The 15,533-nt window shown below is 45.3% G+C and overlaps 1 protein-coding gene across 3 annotated transcripts in view; it reads left to right on the forward strand.

The window, feature by feature from the left end:
• The window catches only part of SVIL (supervillin), a 244,113-nt gene that overhangs the window by 222,871 nt on the left and 5,709 nt on the right, over positions 1 to 15,533 (forward strand). For all 3 annotated transcript variants that reach the window (XM_069729641.1, XM_069729642.1, XM_069729640.1), the window contains 7 exons: positions 1,879 to 2,155; positions 8,447 to 8,595; positions 8,755 to 8,860; positions 9,096 to 9,303; positions 11,077 to 11,210; positions 12,972 to 13,127; positions 13,869 to 14,012. In XM_069729641.1, the coding sequence (XP_069585742.1) occupies positions 1,879 to 2,155; positions 8,447 to 8,595; positions 8,755 to 8,860; positions 9,096 to 9,303; positions 11,077 to 11,210; positions 12,972 to 13,127; positions 13,869 to 14,012 (1,174 nt within the window). The remainder of the gene's footprint in view (positions 1 to 1,878; positions 2,156 to 8,446; positions 8,596 to 8,754; positions 8,861 to 9,095; positions 9,304 to 11,076; positions 11,211 to 12,971; positions 13,128 to 13,868; positions 14,013 to 15,533) is intronic.

Consider the following 15,533-nt stretch of genomic DNA (forward strand, 5'->3'; position numbering starts at 1 on the left):
TGAACATCCACAGAGACTCGAACATATTATTCGAGCACACTGATGACACTGTTAACTCCCGAGCATGCTCAGATAACACCTTATCTGAGCACCTTCGCTCCTCACTAGTTACAAGTCATGTCTGTGATGATGAAACTTCTGAAAAGTCTTCAGTACAGAAAGTGAAGTGTGACTCTAGTATTAACCTATTGGCACGGATGAAAATTGCAAGATTTGTGTAACAGATTATGTACATGAAAGGACAAAGTGTTGCTGATAGTGGGTAGGGTGCAACTGCAACCTTAAAGGGAAATGTCAGAAGGATAAATCCTGCTAAGCCGTCTCTATGGCCATACAGGTCATAGAAAGTTTAATAAAATAATACCTTGATATCGGAGATCTGATGCCTTAAGACATTTATCTTAATATGTAAACGAGCTGTTAAGATCTACAAGACGGACATGGATCTCCCTGAGAACCTGCCTCCAGAGCTTATTGTAAATGAAAGGGAGAGTTACCAGTGTGAGCCATGTAATAACTGACAGTCTGCTCTCCTGATCTACATGTCTCTCACTGGTAACTCCACCTTTCATTTACAATAATCTCTGGAGGCGGATTCTCAGGGAGATCTATGCCCGGCCCAGAGATCTTAACAGCTAATTTAAATATTAAGAAAAAAGTGGATTTCTCTGGATTAAGATATCAGATCTGATATTAAGGTATCATGTTGTTCAGCTTCCTATGACCTACATACCCATATAGACAATTAGAAGGTTTGGCCCTACTGACAGATTCCCTTTAAGTAAAGGTTCACACTTTAGCAATGCAATCTAACCTTTTACAAATTTTCTGTGCTCTTTGTTTTGCACAGAGTTGGGGTTAAAGCCTGTTACTGTGTAGAGCGGTATTCAGAAATATGGCTGCGTTTTAGAGTTTTTAATCAATCATTTCCCATTGCTTGAATAACGGCAACATATTCCACAGTGCTGTACACAAATCGTCCCCTTTCACATCAGTCCTTTTTTCCCCTTGGGACTCACAATCTATATCACTGTCATACACAGGGGTCAGTTTCGTAGGAAGCCAGTTTCCAGTTAACCGCCTAGTATATTTCTGGAGTGAGAGAGGAACACAGATAAACTGGAGGGAATGCAGGAAAAACACATGGAGGACATACTGACACCTGCACATGTTTCCCTTGGCTTCAAACACCAGGACTGGGCAACAGTACTAACTACTGAGCCACCTTGACCACTGTCCAGTGACTTGTAGCAAACCTGCAGTTTTCATGATGCAGCTCTGTGCAAGTACTGAACAAGCAGTAAATATAAGAGAATTGATGGTATTTTCCCTTCACCGATGACACCACACCTGGGAATATACAGGTGCTGTCATGGGTTCCGAAAAATCCGGCTACCGGTAAGTAACCTTGGTGTTTTCCTTTCACCCATGACTGCACCCGTATATTCCCAAGTGTTCTGTCATGGGTTCCGGAAAATCCGGCTACCGGTAAGTAACCTTGGTGTTTTCCTTTCACCCATGACTGCACCCATATATTCCCAGGTGTGCTGTCATGGGTTCCGGAAAATCCGGCTACCGGTAAGTAACCTTGGTGTTTTCTGCTGTGAATGAGAATGTGATAGACGCCATGATTCATCTCTGGATCTGTACAAAATCAGTGACTTCACAACCACGTTATATTACTATACCGTGTAGATTACATGTGTACTGTATTACGGTTCTCCGAGCTGTATGGTCGTAATCCTAATCAATAGCCCACGTTACCTGGATCATGTGGGAAGGATTATTCCAGATCAGATTGAAATCTCGTATTAATGACTATCCCGGAAGAATGAAGAAAACCTAATAAATGTCGTTAATATCCGTCCACCATGACAGGTCGAAACGGAAGAACATGTGAAGGGCTACGACGTAATGTTGATGGTCCCGGTCTCTCAGGCAGCTGTGGGAACGGTCTTGGATGGATTTAATGTCTGCCGAGGCTACGGGCAGATACAAGGAGATGATGGGAGACAGTGTGAAATTACTACGGTGTCTGTGGACGTCTGGCATATTCTGGAATTTGACTACAGCAGGCTCCCGAAACAGAGCATCGGTCAGTTCCACGAGGGAGATGCGTATGTGGTGAAATGGAAATACATGCTGAGCACAACAGGTAAGCGTAGTCTGAGACTTTCACACTGTTAACACAAAATGACTGTTCAAACCAAGCACAGGCACTCAGTAAATCCTTGGTGTTACCAATCAGTTCTGTACGCCTTCTCTCACCTACTTGTTTTCTAACTGTGTGCAAACTTTTCCTCCTTGATTGACAGCTCTTGCTCTACAGCTGTCAGTGAAGAAAGGAAATAGATGGGAAAACAAGTAAGTGGGGAGATGTGCCGAACTTCTTGGCCACACTAAGGGTGCACCGAGCCACTGTGCTTGGTTTGAACAGTCATTGTTTTCACGACCTTAAAAGGTCAGACTTTAGCCAAAGCCATGGAATGTAATGAAACAAGAAATCTATACTCACCAGTACAATTCGCCGTAACTCCAACACTCACTGCAGTGGTCTCTGATAACCTCCCGATCACTAAGGCCTGTCATGCCCAAAGGGCATCTGTTCCTGGGAAGGAGATGATGTAGAACTATAATTACTTTACGACATACTTTTTTTTTTTTTTTAAATTAATTCCCTCCCCCCCTGTTTAAGCTTTATTATCAGCAGTCCTGGGCCCATTTTCATCCACCTCACACAAGATAACTTTATAATTACATAATCGCAGTGTCACAAGCCCTTTAATTTTTGTGCTTCCCTTGATGGTTCTGTGTTTGTGCACACTGTGCCATCAAGGCGATCGGTGCGTCACACTAACAGACTGACCCTGTATAGGGACCAGAAACTGAAAAAAATCTTTCATGTTTAAAAACCCAAAATGCAGCTTTGCTGCTAATCGGGGAGCACTGAGATAGAGAATAGGGAGCACCTGTGGAGACCGCTTTGGCTGTATGGAAACTTGTACACTAGATGTTACCTGGGCAAAAAGGTATGCAAATTAGCTCCCCTCCAAGACGGAGAAAGGTATTGCCACCCATTGCAGATGGTCAACCTATAAATTAAGGTGCTACTTTGTTAGAGTCTTGACACATGTCGTAGAAGCCACTGAATCCACTCTTGGGAAGATTTAGAGGGACTCTTGTCAGCACAGAATGACTGCTCAAACCAAATACATGTGCTCAATGCTTCACGGCGGGGCCAGACCTTTATATACACCTTCCCACTGCTTGGTTTCAATATATCTCCCCTTTTTCTGGGTCTATGAAGTCAGAGCTGTCAATCAAAGATGGGGTGCAGATTGCTGGAAGACAAGCAGATGGAAAGTGTATATAACTGATGGGCTGCACTATGAAGCACCGAGCGGCGTGTCTTTGTTTGAACAGTCATTCCGTGCTGACAGGTTCACTTTTAAGTGTGGAAAACAGTGACTTCTTACTGATGACATCAAAGATTCCCTGTGCAAGGGAGAACCAGATCTGTATCCAGGGATCCCTCTGAGAGCAGACTGGAGGGCACGTGGAGAGGACAAGATCTGTGTCAAGGTACCTTCCACCAAGAGAGGACTGAAGGGCATGAAGATAAAACAAGGTCTGTGTCCAGGAATCGGTCTCCTAGACAGGACCGGAGAACCAGATCTATATCCAGGGATCCCTCTGAGAGCAGACTGGAGGGCACGTAGAGAGGACAAGATCTGTGTCAAGGTACCTTCCACCAAGAGAGGAATGAAGGGCATGAAGATAGGACAAGGTCTGTGTCCAGGGATCGGTCTCCAAGACTGGACCGGAGGATAAGATCTGTGTCCAGGGATCGGTCTCCAAGACTGGACCGGAGGACAAGATCTGTGACCAGGGATCGGTCTCCAAGACTGGACCGGAGGACAAGATCTGTGACCAGGAATCTGTCTCCAAGACTGGACCGGAGGGCAAGATCTGTGACCAGGGATGGGTCTCCAAGACTGGACCGGAGGACAAGATCTGTGACCAGGGATCGGTCTCCAAGACTGGACCGGAGGGCAAGATCTGTGACCAGGGATCGGTCTCCAAGACTGGACCGGAGGACAAGATCTGTAACCAGGAATCGGTCTCCAAGACTGGACCGGAGGACAAGATCTGTAACCAGGAATCGGTCTCCAAGACTGGACCGGAGGGCAAGATCTGTGACCAGGGATCGGTCTCCAAGACTGGACCGGAGGGCAAGATCTGTGTCCAGGAATCGGTCTCCAAGACTGGACCGGAGGGCAAGATCTGTGACCAGGGATCGGTCTCCAAGACTGGACCGGAGGGCAAGATCTGTGTCCAGGAATCGGTCTCCAAGACTGGACCGGAGGACAAGATCTGTAACCAGGAATCGGTCTCCAAGACTGGACCGGAGGGCAAGATCTGTGACCAGGGATCGGTCTCCAAGACTGGACCGGAGGGCAAGATCTGTGACCAGGGATTGGTCTCCAAGACTGGACCGGAGGACAAGATTTGTGTCCAGGGATCGGTCTCCAAGACTCGACCGGAGGGCACACAGGGAGGACAACTTCTACCTGTAACCTTTCTGACTGTCACTTATGTAGATTAGGGCTAGAACTAAACACTGTGAACCTGAGCCTTAGAATTGTTACAAAGGTTTTCTCTGGAAACTCAGGTTCCAAAACTCCTGCAGTTTGTGAAAGGCTTTATTAAAAATGGCAACACTCCATTTGTACTTAAAACAAGTGTTTTTCTAAGATTTTCTGATGCATACACAATATGATCACCTTTAAGTTCATGTTTTTCTTTTTTTTTTTTTTTTCCTTAACACTAGAAGTCCCAGAAATTTCGAGCTCCAAAGGTAGAAATGTTAAAAATGACCCCTCTCTGGGACTTCTAGTGTTAAATGCATGTATTTGGGGCTTAAAAATCATTTTTGGAGTTGTTTCTTTGTTTTTGCATAGTTTGTCTTCTAAAGCCTCTGTGTTGCCTTGTAATGAGGCTACTGAGATTCTGTCAGTGAGCTCATTCTGACAATCGGATAAGACTTAAACACTCTCCTGCCACTTTTTCCAAGATTTTCTTGACTGATTTATGATCACAAACCACACCAACAGTGAATAGGCAGGGAAATAAAGAACGTGTAAAAGCCAGATGATGCTTTTTTTTTTTTTTTAATGAAACCCAATGCAAAAATAACTTTTCAGGCCGAAATGCGTTCAATTAAGTAAAAAAATAAATAAATTCTCCTCAAAGGTCGACAACCTTTTTATATGGAAGCCTAGTGTTTCTGGCCTTCATCATGTCAGAGGGATTGTCGGTGGGTGATCAGTATATGGATCTCTGCGCCCACAAATGCATGACGTCCGGGGTAGAGTAGTACAATGCCCGGTATTATATCCCTGCCTCCCGGACGCTGCACAACCTCTTGTAATGTGTAATCTCCTCCCTGTAATGAATGGCTCACAGTTTCTTCCTTTCACTAATTGGCTTTGATTCTTAGTGATGTTGATCCAGAACATTCATTTCTCGATTATCCGCTAAACGTTACAAACCCATTGTGAGAACCGCCAGCAGGATTACTGTCCTCGCTGACTATTAAAGGGGAAGTTCTACCGTAGTGCAGTGGAGCTCATTTTGTTCTTTAAGAACATTTTACAGTTTATTAGAGATTTATCTGCATGAAAACTGCAGTCACTTTGTAAATTGATATAATTTATTTCTTACTGCTCTTCAGTCACAGACTGTATTCTACTCCAGAGCTGCATGCGCAATTCTGTTGGTTGTCACTGAAATTGCAGGAAAGGCTTAATGGCAAAGGCAGAATGAAACTCTAAGGTGACTTTTGCAGCAAGTGGTAAATAGAAACTCGAGCTTTCAATTATTTTCTGCTTCAGATGTAAAGTCTGCAGAATTGTAAGTGAAGCTCTGGAGTATAATACAGGCTGACTCTGGACGATAAGTAATGTATGCAGTGACTCCGCCAAGAGAATGAAAAGCAGCTCTGGGGTATAATACAGGATGTAACTCAGGATCAGTACAGGATAAGTAATGTAATGTATGCACACAGTGACTGCACCAGCAGAATACTGAGTGCAGCTCTGGGGTATAATACAGGAGGTAACTCAGGATCAGTAATGTATGTACACAGTGACTGCACCAGCAGAATAGTGAGTGCAGCTCTGGGGTATAATACAGGATGTAACGCAGGATCAGTAATGTATGTACACAGTGACTGCACCAGCAGAATACGGAGTGCAGCTCTGGGGTATAATACAGGATGTAACTCAGGATCAGTAATGTATGTACACAGTGGCTGCACCAGCAGAATAGTGAGTGCAGCTCTGGAGTATAATACAGGATGTAACTCAGGATCAGTAATGTATGTACACAGTGACTGCACCAGCAGAATAGTGAGTGCAGCTCTGGGGTATAATACAGGAGGTAACTCAGGATCAGTAATGTAATGTATGTACACAGTGACTGCACCAGCAGAATAGTGAGTGCAGCTCTGGAGTATAATACAGGATGTAACTCAGGATCAGTAATGTATGTACACAGTGACTGCACCAGCAGAATAGTGAGTGCAGCTCTGGGGTATAATACAGGATGTAACTCAGGATCAGTAATGTAATGTATGTACACAGTGACTGCACCAGCAGAATAGTGAGTGCAGCTCTGGGGTATAATACAGGATGTAACTCAGGATCAGTAATGTAATGTATGTACACAGTGACTGCACCAGCAGAATAGTGAGTGCAGCTCTGGGGTATAATACAGGATGTAACTCAGGATCAGTAATGTAATGTATGTACACAGTGACTGCACCAGCAGAATAGTGAGTGCAGCTCTGGGGTAAAATACAGGATGTAACTCAGGATCAGTAATGTAATGTATGTACACAGTGACTACACCAGCAGAATAGTGAGTGCCGCTCTGGGGTATAATACAGGATGTAACTCAGGATCAGTAATGTATGTATACAGTGACTGCACCAGCAGAATAGTGAGTGCAGCTCTGGGGTATAATACAGGATGTAACTCAGGATCAGTAATGTAATGTATGTACACAGTGACTGCACCAGCAGAATAGTGAGTGCAGCTCTGGGGTATAATACAGGATGTAACTCAGGATCAATAATGTATGTACACAGTGACTACACCAGCAGAATAGTGAGTGCAGCTCTGGGGTATAATACAGGATGTAACTCAGGATCAGTAATGTATGTACACAGTGACTACACCAGCAGAATAGTGAGTGCAGCTCTGGGGTATAATACAGGATGTAACTCAGGATCAGTAATGTAATGTATGTACACAGTGACTGCACCAGCAGAATAGTGAGTGCAGCTCTGGGGTATAATACAGGATGTAACTCAGGATCAGTAATGTAATGTATGTACACAGTGACTGCACCAGCAGAATAGTGAGTGCAGCTCTGGGGTATAATACAGGATGTAACTCAGGATCAGTAATGTAATGAATGTACACAGTGACTGCACCAGCAGAATAGTGAGTGCAGCTCTGGGGTATAATACAGGATGTAACTCAGGATCAGTAATGTAATGTATGTACACAGTGACTACACCAGCAGAATAGTGAGTGCAGCTCTGGGGTATAATACAGGATGTAACTCAGGATCAGTAATGTAATGTATGTACACAGTGACTGCACCAGCAGAATAGTGAGTGCAGCTCTGGGGTATAATACAGGATGTAACTCAGGATCAGTAATGTAATGTATGTACACAGTGACTGCACCAGCAGAATAGTGAGTGCAGCTCTGGGGTATAATACAGGATGTAACTCAGGATCAGTAATGTATGTACACAGTGACTACACCAGCAGAATAGTGAGTGCAGCTCTGGGGTATAATACAGGATGTAACTCAGGATCAGTAATGTAATGTATGTACACAGTGACTGCACCAGCAGAATAGTGAGTGCAGCTCTGGGGTATAATACAGGATGTAACTCAGGATCAGTAATGTAATGTATGTACACAGTGACTGCACCAGCAGAATAGTGAGTGCAGCTCTGGGGTATAATACAGGATGTAACTCAGGATCAGTAATGTATGTACACAGTGACTACACCAGCAGAATAGTGAGTGCAGCTCTGGGGTATAATACAGGATGTAACTCAGGATCAGTAATGTAATGTATGTACACAGTGACTGCACCAGCAGAATAGCGAGTGCAGCTCTGGGGTATAATACAGGATGGGATGTAACTCATGATCAGTACAGGATCAGTAATGTATACAATGACTCCACGTTTTATGTAGATTATTTCTAGATATAAATTGTAAAATGCTGTATGAAGATGGCAATAGCCTTTAAATTTGCAAATCCTAAAAATTGATGGAAGTACAAAGTTTTCATCTTCTAAATTGCACAAATTCCATGACTTCTGTATTCTTTTCAGCCTGTTTCTTTTCCTCTGTTGTATAGTTGGGCAGCGGCAGAAGACAGAACATGTAAGAGTGGCAGGCAAAGAGAAGTGCGCGTACTTCTTCTGGCAGGGCCGGCATTCACCCGTCAGTGAAAAGGGCACGTCGGCGTTAATGACAATCGAGCTGGATGAGGAGCGAGGAGCACAGGCAAGTGTCTGCCGAGTGACTTAGAACTTAGAATTTGATCACTTTCCTTCCTATGTGATATTGATGTTATTGCACCAGCGTGGTCCGTGCCGGCCGCAGAAGTCCAGCTTCCAGATAAATACGTAAGTTTTGCAAAACTAAGATTCTTTAATCTTCCAGGTCCAAGTTCTTCAGGGGAAGGAGCCACCGTGTTTCCTCCAGTGTTTTGATGGGGGTATGATTGTGCATGCGGGGAGACGAGAAGAGGAAGAGGAAAACACCCAAAGTACGTCCTGATTATTATAGAAAATGTTCTGCTTGTTGTTTAATATAACGTTTTACTTGCGGTTTCTGGTAATCGTCACCAGACAGATTATATCAGAGCAGGGAGGACAATATTGTTTTGCTCCTGCATCGAAATAGTCTCCTGCTTGGATGATTTCTGTTGTAGATACCAGGGAGCCGCAGTTTTTTTCCTTTGCCTATTTAATATGGTGATTTCCTCCTCTGTTCCCCTACAGGTGACTGGAGACTGTATTGTGTTCGGGGAGAGGTTCCCATGGAGGGCAATCTGATCGAGGTGGCCTGTCACTGCAGCAGTCTCCGGTCCAGGACGTCCATGATACTGCTCAATGTGAATAACGCCGTCATTTACCTCTGGCATGGCTGCAAAGCACAAAGCCACACCAGGGAAGTAGGGAGGACGGCCACCGACAGAATCAAGGAAGAGTGAGTATGGGGTGCGGGAATATTCTACACCGCCCTGGGCCAAGCTAGTGCACCGCCCTGGGCCAAGCTAGTGCACCGCCCTGGGCCAAGCTAGTGCACCGCCCTGGGCCAAGCTAGTGCACCGCCCTGGGCCAAGCTAGTGCACCGCCCTGGGCCAAGCTAGTGCACCGCCCTGGGCCAAGCTAGTGCACCGCCCTGGGCCAAGCTAGTGCACCGCCCTGGGCCAAGCTAGTGCACCGCCCTGGCCCAAGCTAGTGCACCGCCCTGGCCCAAGCTAGTGCACCGCCCTGGCCCAAGCTAGTGCACCGCCCTGGCCCAAGCTAGTGCACCGCCCTGGCCCAAGCTAGTGCACCGCCCTGGCCCAAGCTAGTGCACCGCCCTGGCCCAAGCTAGTGCACCGCCCTGGCCCAAGCTAGTGCACCGCCCTGGCCCAAGCTAGTGCACCGCCCTGGCCCAAGCTAGTGCACCGCCCTGGCCCAAGCTAGTGCACCGCCCTGGCCCAAGCTAGTGCACCGCCCTGGCCCAAGCTAGTGCACCGCCCTGGCCCAAGCTAGTGCACCGCCCTGGCCCAAGCTAGTGCACCGCCCTGGCCCAAGCTAGTGCACCGCCCTGGCCCAAGCTAGTGCACCGCCCTGGCCCAAGCTAGTGCACCGCCCTGGCCCAAGCTAGTGCACCGCCCTGGCCCAAGCTAGTGCACCGCCCTGGCCCAAGCTAGTGCACCGCCCTGGCCCAAGCTAGTGCACCGCCCTGGCCCAAGCTAGTGCACCGCCCTGGCCCAAGCTAGTGCACCGCCCTGGCCCAAGCTAGTGCACCGCCCTGGCCCAAGCTAGTGCACCGCCCTGGCCCAAGCTAGTGCACCGTAGCTCCACCAGTGCTTGTATTGTGTTGGAGAAGCCATAGGAGTTAGAGATCACAGCCGGATTTAGTTTATTTTTGTTTGTTTTTTTGCCTTTTAGAAATTAAGGAATTTATTACATTTTCTTGACTATTTGCAGTTCCCAGCTCTCCTTTAAAAATACATAAAACCATGTACAGAAGATGACTTAGAAGCGCTGTACAGGACACGAGTAACTTGGCTGCAGTTTTATAGACAGCGCCACATCTCTCCACAGGTTCTGTGTAGTATTGCATCCCAGTAGTAGTCACTTTACCGGTCTAAAACTACATGGAGTGTGTGAGTGTGCGATATTCTCCCTGCCACATTCTGACTAGACTCGCACACACATGACCGCCCGCTCCAGGAGCTGACGCTGGAGAATCCCGACAGAGCACAGTGCAGGTGATGTGAGGATTCACAAATCCGCAGTCACATAGTTTTAAAACGGACAACTCCTTTAAATGCAGTACCTGACACCAGCCTTGGACAGACGAAGCGCTGTTGGACAGCGCTGTGGTATAGGATGGTGCTATGTAAGTAAAAAAAAGTACGGTAATTAAAAATATTATTTGGACTTTGTTTGCAATAAGACTTTTGAGTGGAAATTCTGTAAATTCTTCTCAATTGTGTTTCTGCTTCAAAAACTCAGCAAAAAGGCTGTGAACATATCCAAAAAACCAACAGAAATATATTGGATGGTATTAATGAGGTGCAGGTAATGGGATCCTCATTAATTGCTGAAAAATGAAGTGTGGTCGAGACTCGCTGGTCTTAGAGACCCGATATGATCAGTACTGTTAAAAAATAGACATTTTGCTCATACACCACGATATGACTGGTTGTATTTCTTGCAGTTCATGCTGCCATCCCATAATATCATTATTTCGTCCCTACAGATGTCCATTAGAAGCCGGGTTGCATAGCAGCAGCAAAGTGACGATATATGAATGTGACGAGGGCTCAGAACCCCTCGGATTCTGGGACGCACTTGGCAGGAGAGATCGTAAAGCGTATGACTGCATGCTGCAAGGTAATCCTATATATATATATATATATATATATATATATATATATATAGAATATGTTCCCACTATGCCGCCTCCAGCCGTACACTGTCGTCCATCCTTATGTATACCTTCCCACTATGCCGCCTCCAGCCTTAGTGTGATCCATCCTTACATATACGTTCCCGCTATGCCGCCTCCAACCTTACACTGTGATCCATCCTTACGTATACCTTCCCACTATGCCGCCTCCAGCCTTACACTGTGATCCATCCTTACATATACGTTCCCACTATGCCGCCTCGAGCCGTACACTGTGATCCATTATTACATATAGGTTCCCACTATGCCATCTCCAGCCGTACACTGTGATCCATCCTTACGTATACGTTCCCGCTGCGCCACCTCCAGCCTCACACTGTGATCCATCCTTACGTATACATTCCCACTATGCCGCCTCCAGCCTTATACTGTAATCCATCCTTACACATACGTTCCCGCTATGCCGCCTCTAGCCGTACACTGTGATCCATCCTTACGTATACATTCCCACTATGCCGCCTCCAGCCTTACACTGTGATCCATCCTTACGTATACGTTCCCACTACACCACCTCCAGCCTTACACTGTGATCCATCCTTACGTATACGTTCCCACTATGCCGACTCCAGCCTTACACTGTGATCCATCCTTACACATACGTTCCCACTATGCCGCCTCCAGCTTTACACTGTGATCCATTATTACATATAGGTTCCCCCATAATGCTGTCTCCAGCCGTACACTGTGATCCATCCTTGCGTATGTTCCCGCTACGCCACCTCCAGCCTTACACTGTGATCCATCCTTACATATACGTTCCCGCTATGCCGCCTCCAACCTTACACTGTGATCCATCCTTACGTATACGTTCCCACTATGCCACCTCCAGCCTTACACTGTGATCCATTATTACATATAGGTTCCCACTATGCCGCGTCCAGCCTTACACTGTGATCCATTATTACATATAGGTTCCCGCTATGCCACCTCCAGCCTTACACTGTGATCCATCCTTACGTATACGTTCCCGCTATGCCGCCTCTAGCTTTACACTGTGATCCATCCTTACGTATATGTTCCCGCTATGCCGCCTCTAGCCTTACACTGTGATCCATCCTTACGTATACGTTCCCTCTATGCCGTCTCCATCCTTGCACTGTGATCCATCCTTACGTATATGTTCCCGCTATGTCGCCTCCACCCTTATACTGTGATCCATCCTTACGTATACGTTCCCGCTATGCCGCCTCCACCCTTATACTGTGATCCATACTTACGTATACGTTCCCTCTAGACCGTCTCCATCCTTGCACTGTGATCCATCCTTACGTATACGTTCCCGCTATGCCGCCTCCACCCTTATACTGTGATCCATCCTTACGTATACGTTCCCTCTAGACCGTCTCCATCCTTGCACTGTGATCCATCCTTACGTATATGTTCCCGCTATGCCGCCTCCACCCTTATACCGTGATCCATCCTTACATAAGCAATCCTACATTTTCGATTGAGGACGTGCACATACCGGAGTTACAGTATATGTATATTAGTCTGACCTCACAACAGTGCGAACAGTAATAATGACGCTGTCACGTTATTGCATACCAGCAAAAAATAAAAAACTGCTGTGAGCTATTTACAAGGGACGACACTTCAGTGATTTACATGGGACTGCGAGTAGAATAAGCTGATTGGTATTCAGTATTAATAATTCTATATACTTATTTTTTTCCATGTTTTAACAGATCCGGGTAAATTTAACTTTACCCCACGGTTGTTCAGTCTCAGTAGTTCATCTGGAGAATTCACTGCTACAGAATTTATGTATCCGTCCAGATTGACGTCGGTAGTAAATTCCATGCCGTTCTTGCAGGAGGACCTGTACACCGCCTCGCAGCCAGGCAAGCACTTCACTTTATTGTGTGACATTGTTCTGCTTGACAGCCTATTTTCACCACTTCCTGTGCTCCCTTAAAGGGAATGTTTCATCAGAGAATAACCTACTGGGTTTTAATCAGGATTGTTGTTTTTTATCACAGTTTTTGTATAAAAAAAAAAAAAAAATATCTTGTGATTGGCCACTAAGGATTTTCTAAACTTTGTCTCAAGGAATGCACATGTACATTAGCTGCATTGACTCAGATCCCATCTCTTCTATTGAAGCATCTAATGCGCGTGTGCAAAAGACAATGTGAAGGGAGGACATTGTCTATTGTGATTGGTCAATCTTGGTTTATTAGCTGTGTATAGAGATGTTACATGCTATTGTAAAACTTCCTGTGATGGTAATGAGACTGCTGAAAACTTTTCCACTGAAAATTCCAAGATTGATTTCATTTTTTTAATTTTTTTAAATACAAATCATATGGAAAAAAGTTACGGTATATCCCTTTTTTTTTTTGTTCAGGATAAACTGTCTAATTGTATCATTTTCTGTTTATCATTGGCTTAATATTGAGAATCATGGTTAACAACTTTTTTATTTTTTTTTAAGCTGCTCGTTGGTTGAAGCTACATTTTAATTTTGTATCTTTAACGTTTTTTATGACTTTGCTTCAGATCTGCCATTATTTCTATGGTGAAGGTGATTGTGCGTTCTGTCTATGACAGATATTCACCAGTTTTATTTCCTTTTAATGCAGCTCTATTCCTTGTTGACAACCATCACGAGGTTTACCTCTGGCAGGGCTGGTGGCCTGAAGAAGACGTCATTACTGGATCCGCACGGATACGATGGGATGCAGATAGGAAGAGCGCGATGGAGACCGTGCTACAGTATTGCAAAGGTGAGAAGTCGGAGATGGCTTACAATAATGGAATAATAGATATGGTGGGTACAGCCAATCTACTGGTCTCTTAAAATGAGGTTAAATATCTAAAATCTCATTTTGTTCCCTAAAATATTTGCCACGAGATGCAGTCACATTAAAGTTCACCAGGTGGTGATATTCATAGCGCTTCTCTCCTTAAAGGGACTCGGTCACCTGAATTTGGCGGGCTATGTAAATGCCCTGTGTCCGGTCCGGTGGGCATTGTTTCCTCTTTCATTCACCCCCTTCCTTTCCCGCTGGCCGCAATATTTTCTTGAATTTGAGTAGGTTTCCTCCGTAGATCATGTGTGCGCAATGCAATCTTGCCTTGCGCACGCGCAGTATGCTTTGCCCAACTGCGGGCAAAGGCAAAAAGCATTAGTGCGCATGCGCCGGCGCACTATGTCCCGGAAGTATTTCGCTGTGTTCCGGGACATAGTGCGGCGCATGCGCACTAATGCTTGCATTGCGCACGCGTGAACTACGGAGGAAACCTACTCAAATTCAAGAAAATATTGCGCCCGGCGGGAAAGGAAGGGGTGAATGAAAGAAGAGGAAACACTGCCCATCGGACCGGACACAGGGCATTTACATAGCCTGCCAAATTCAGGTGACGAGTCCCTTTAATGCTCGGTGGCTCAGTGGTTAGCACAGTGTTGCTTTACAGCGCTGGAGTCCTGGGTTCAAATCCCACCAAGGACAAGATCTTCAAGAAGTTTGTATGTTTTCTTTGTGTTTTACGTGGTTTCCTCCAGGTTCCTCTGTTTCCTCCCACACTCTAAAGACATACTGATTAAGTGATGACTATGTCCGTGAAATGCTCCAGAAAAAAAAAAAGCCCTTCCAGACATCTTGGGTGTTAGTGTATTGTGTGGGCCCTGAAGCCTAGTCTGCCACATACCTAGCAGGTGCCGGCATTGTTATTTAGCTGGCATTTGTCTGTGACCACCACAATAAGAGCAAAGCTCCGAACACTGCAGTTAACCCCTTAAATGCCACAGTTAGTCTCTGGACTCCAGCATTTAAGGCGCATGATCTTCAGGGTGAGTCGTATTGATTATTCATGGCCCCTTCTCACGGAAAGAGGATCACCGGGTGCTGATCAGTTGCCACTGCAGCTTCATGGGCTGTGATTTTAGCTGTGGTGTTACCGTACATATAAAGCAATTGGACGATTTCCGTTTCAAATTCTCTTGACTAAAAAATGTTTAAAAAGTATAAAAATTTTAAAATAGACATAAAAATATGGAACATCCTCCCCTTATCCCCAATTAAAAATACATTAGAAAAAAAATCTACCATTGGCTCCTATATAGGAATAAATTCTAAATTATTTAACCTATACGGTAAACTCCATAAAGCAGATAAAAAAAAAAAAAATCAAAATGGCTGCTTTGCCATTGGTCACCACATATCCCCTTTTAAGTAGAGAAAAACAATGAAAAGGTGTAACAAAAAATATCTGAAAAAATGTCAGCTCATCGTGAAAATATGAAG

This window comes from Ranitomeya imitator, chromosome 6, assembly GCF_032444005.1.
Source record: "Ranitomeya imitator isolate aRanImi1 chromosome 6, aRanImi1.pri, whole genome shotgun sequence".
NCBI classification, from domain to species: Eukaryota; Metazoa; Chordata; class Amphibia; order Anura; family Dendrobatidae; genus Ranitomeya; species Ranitomeya imitator.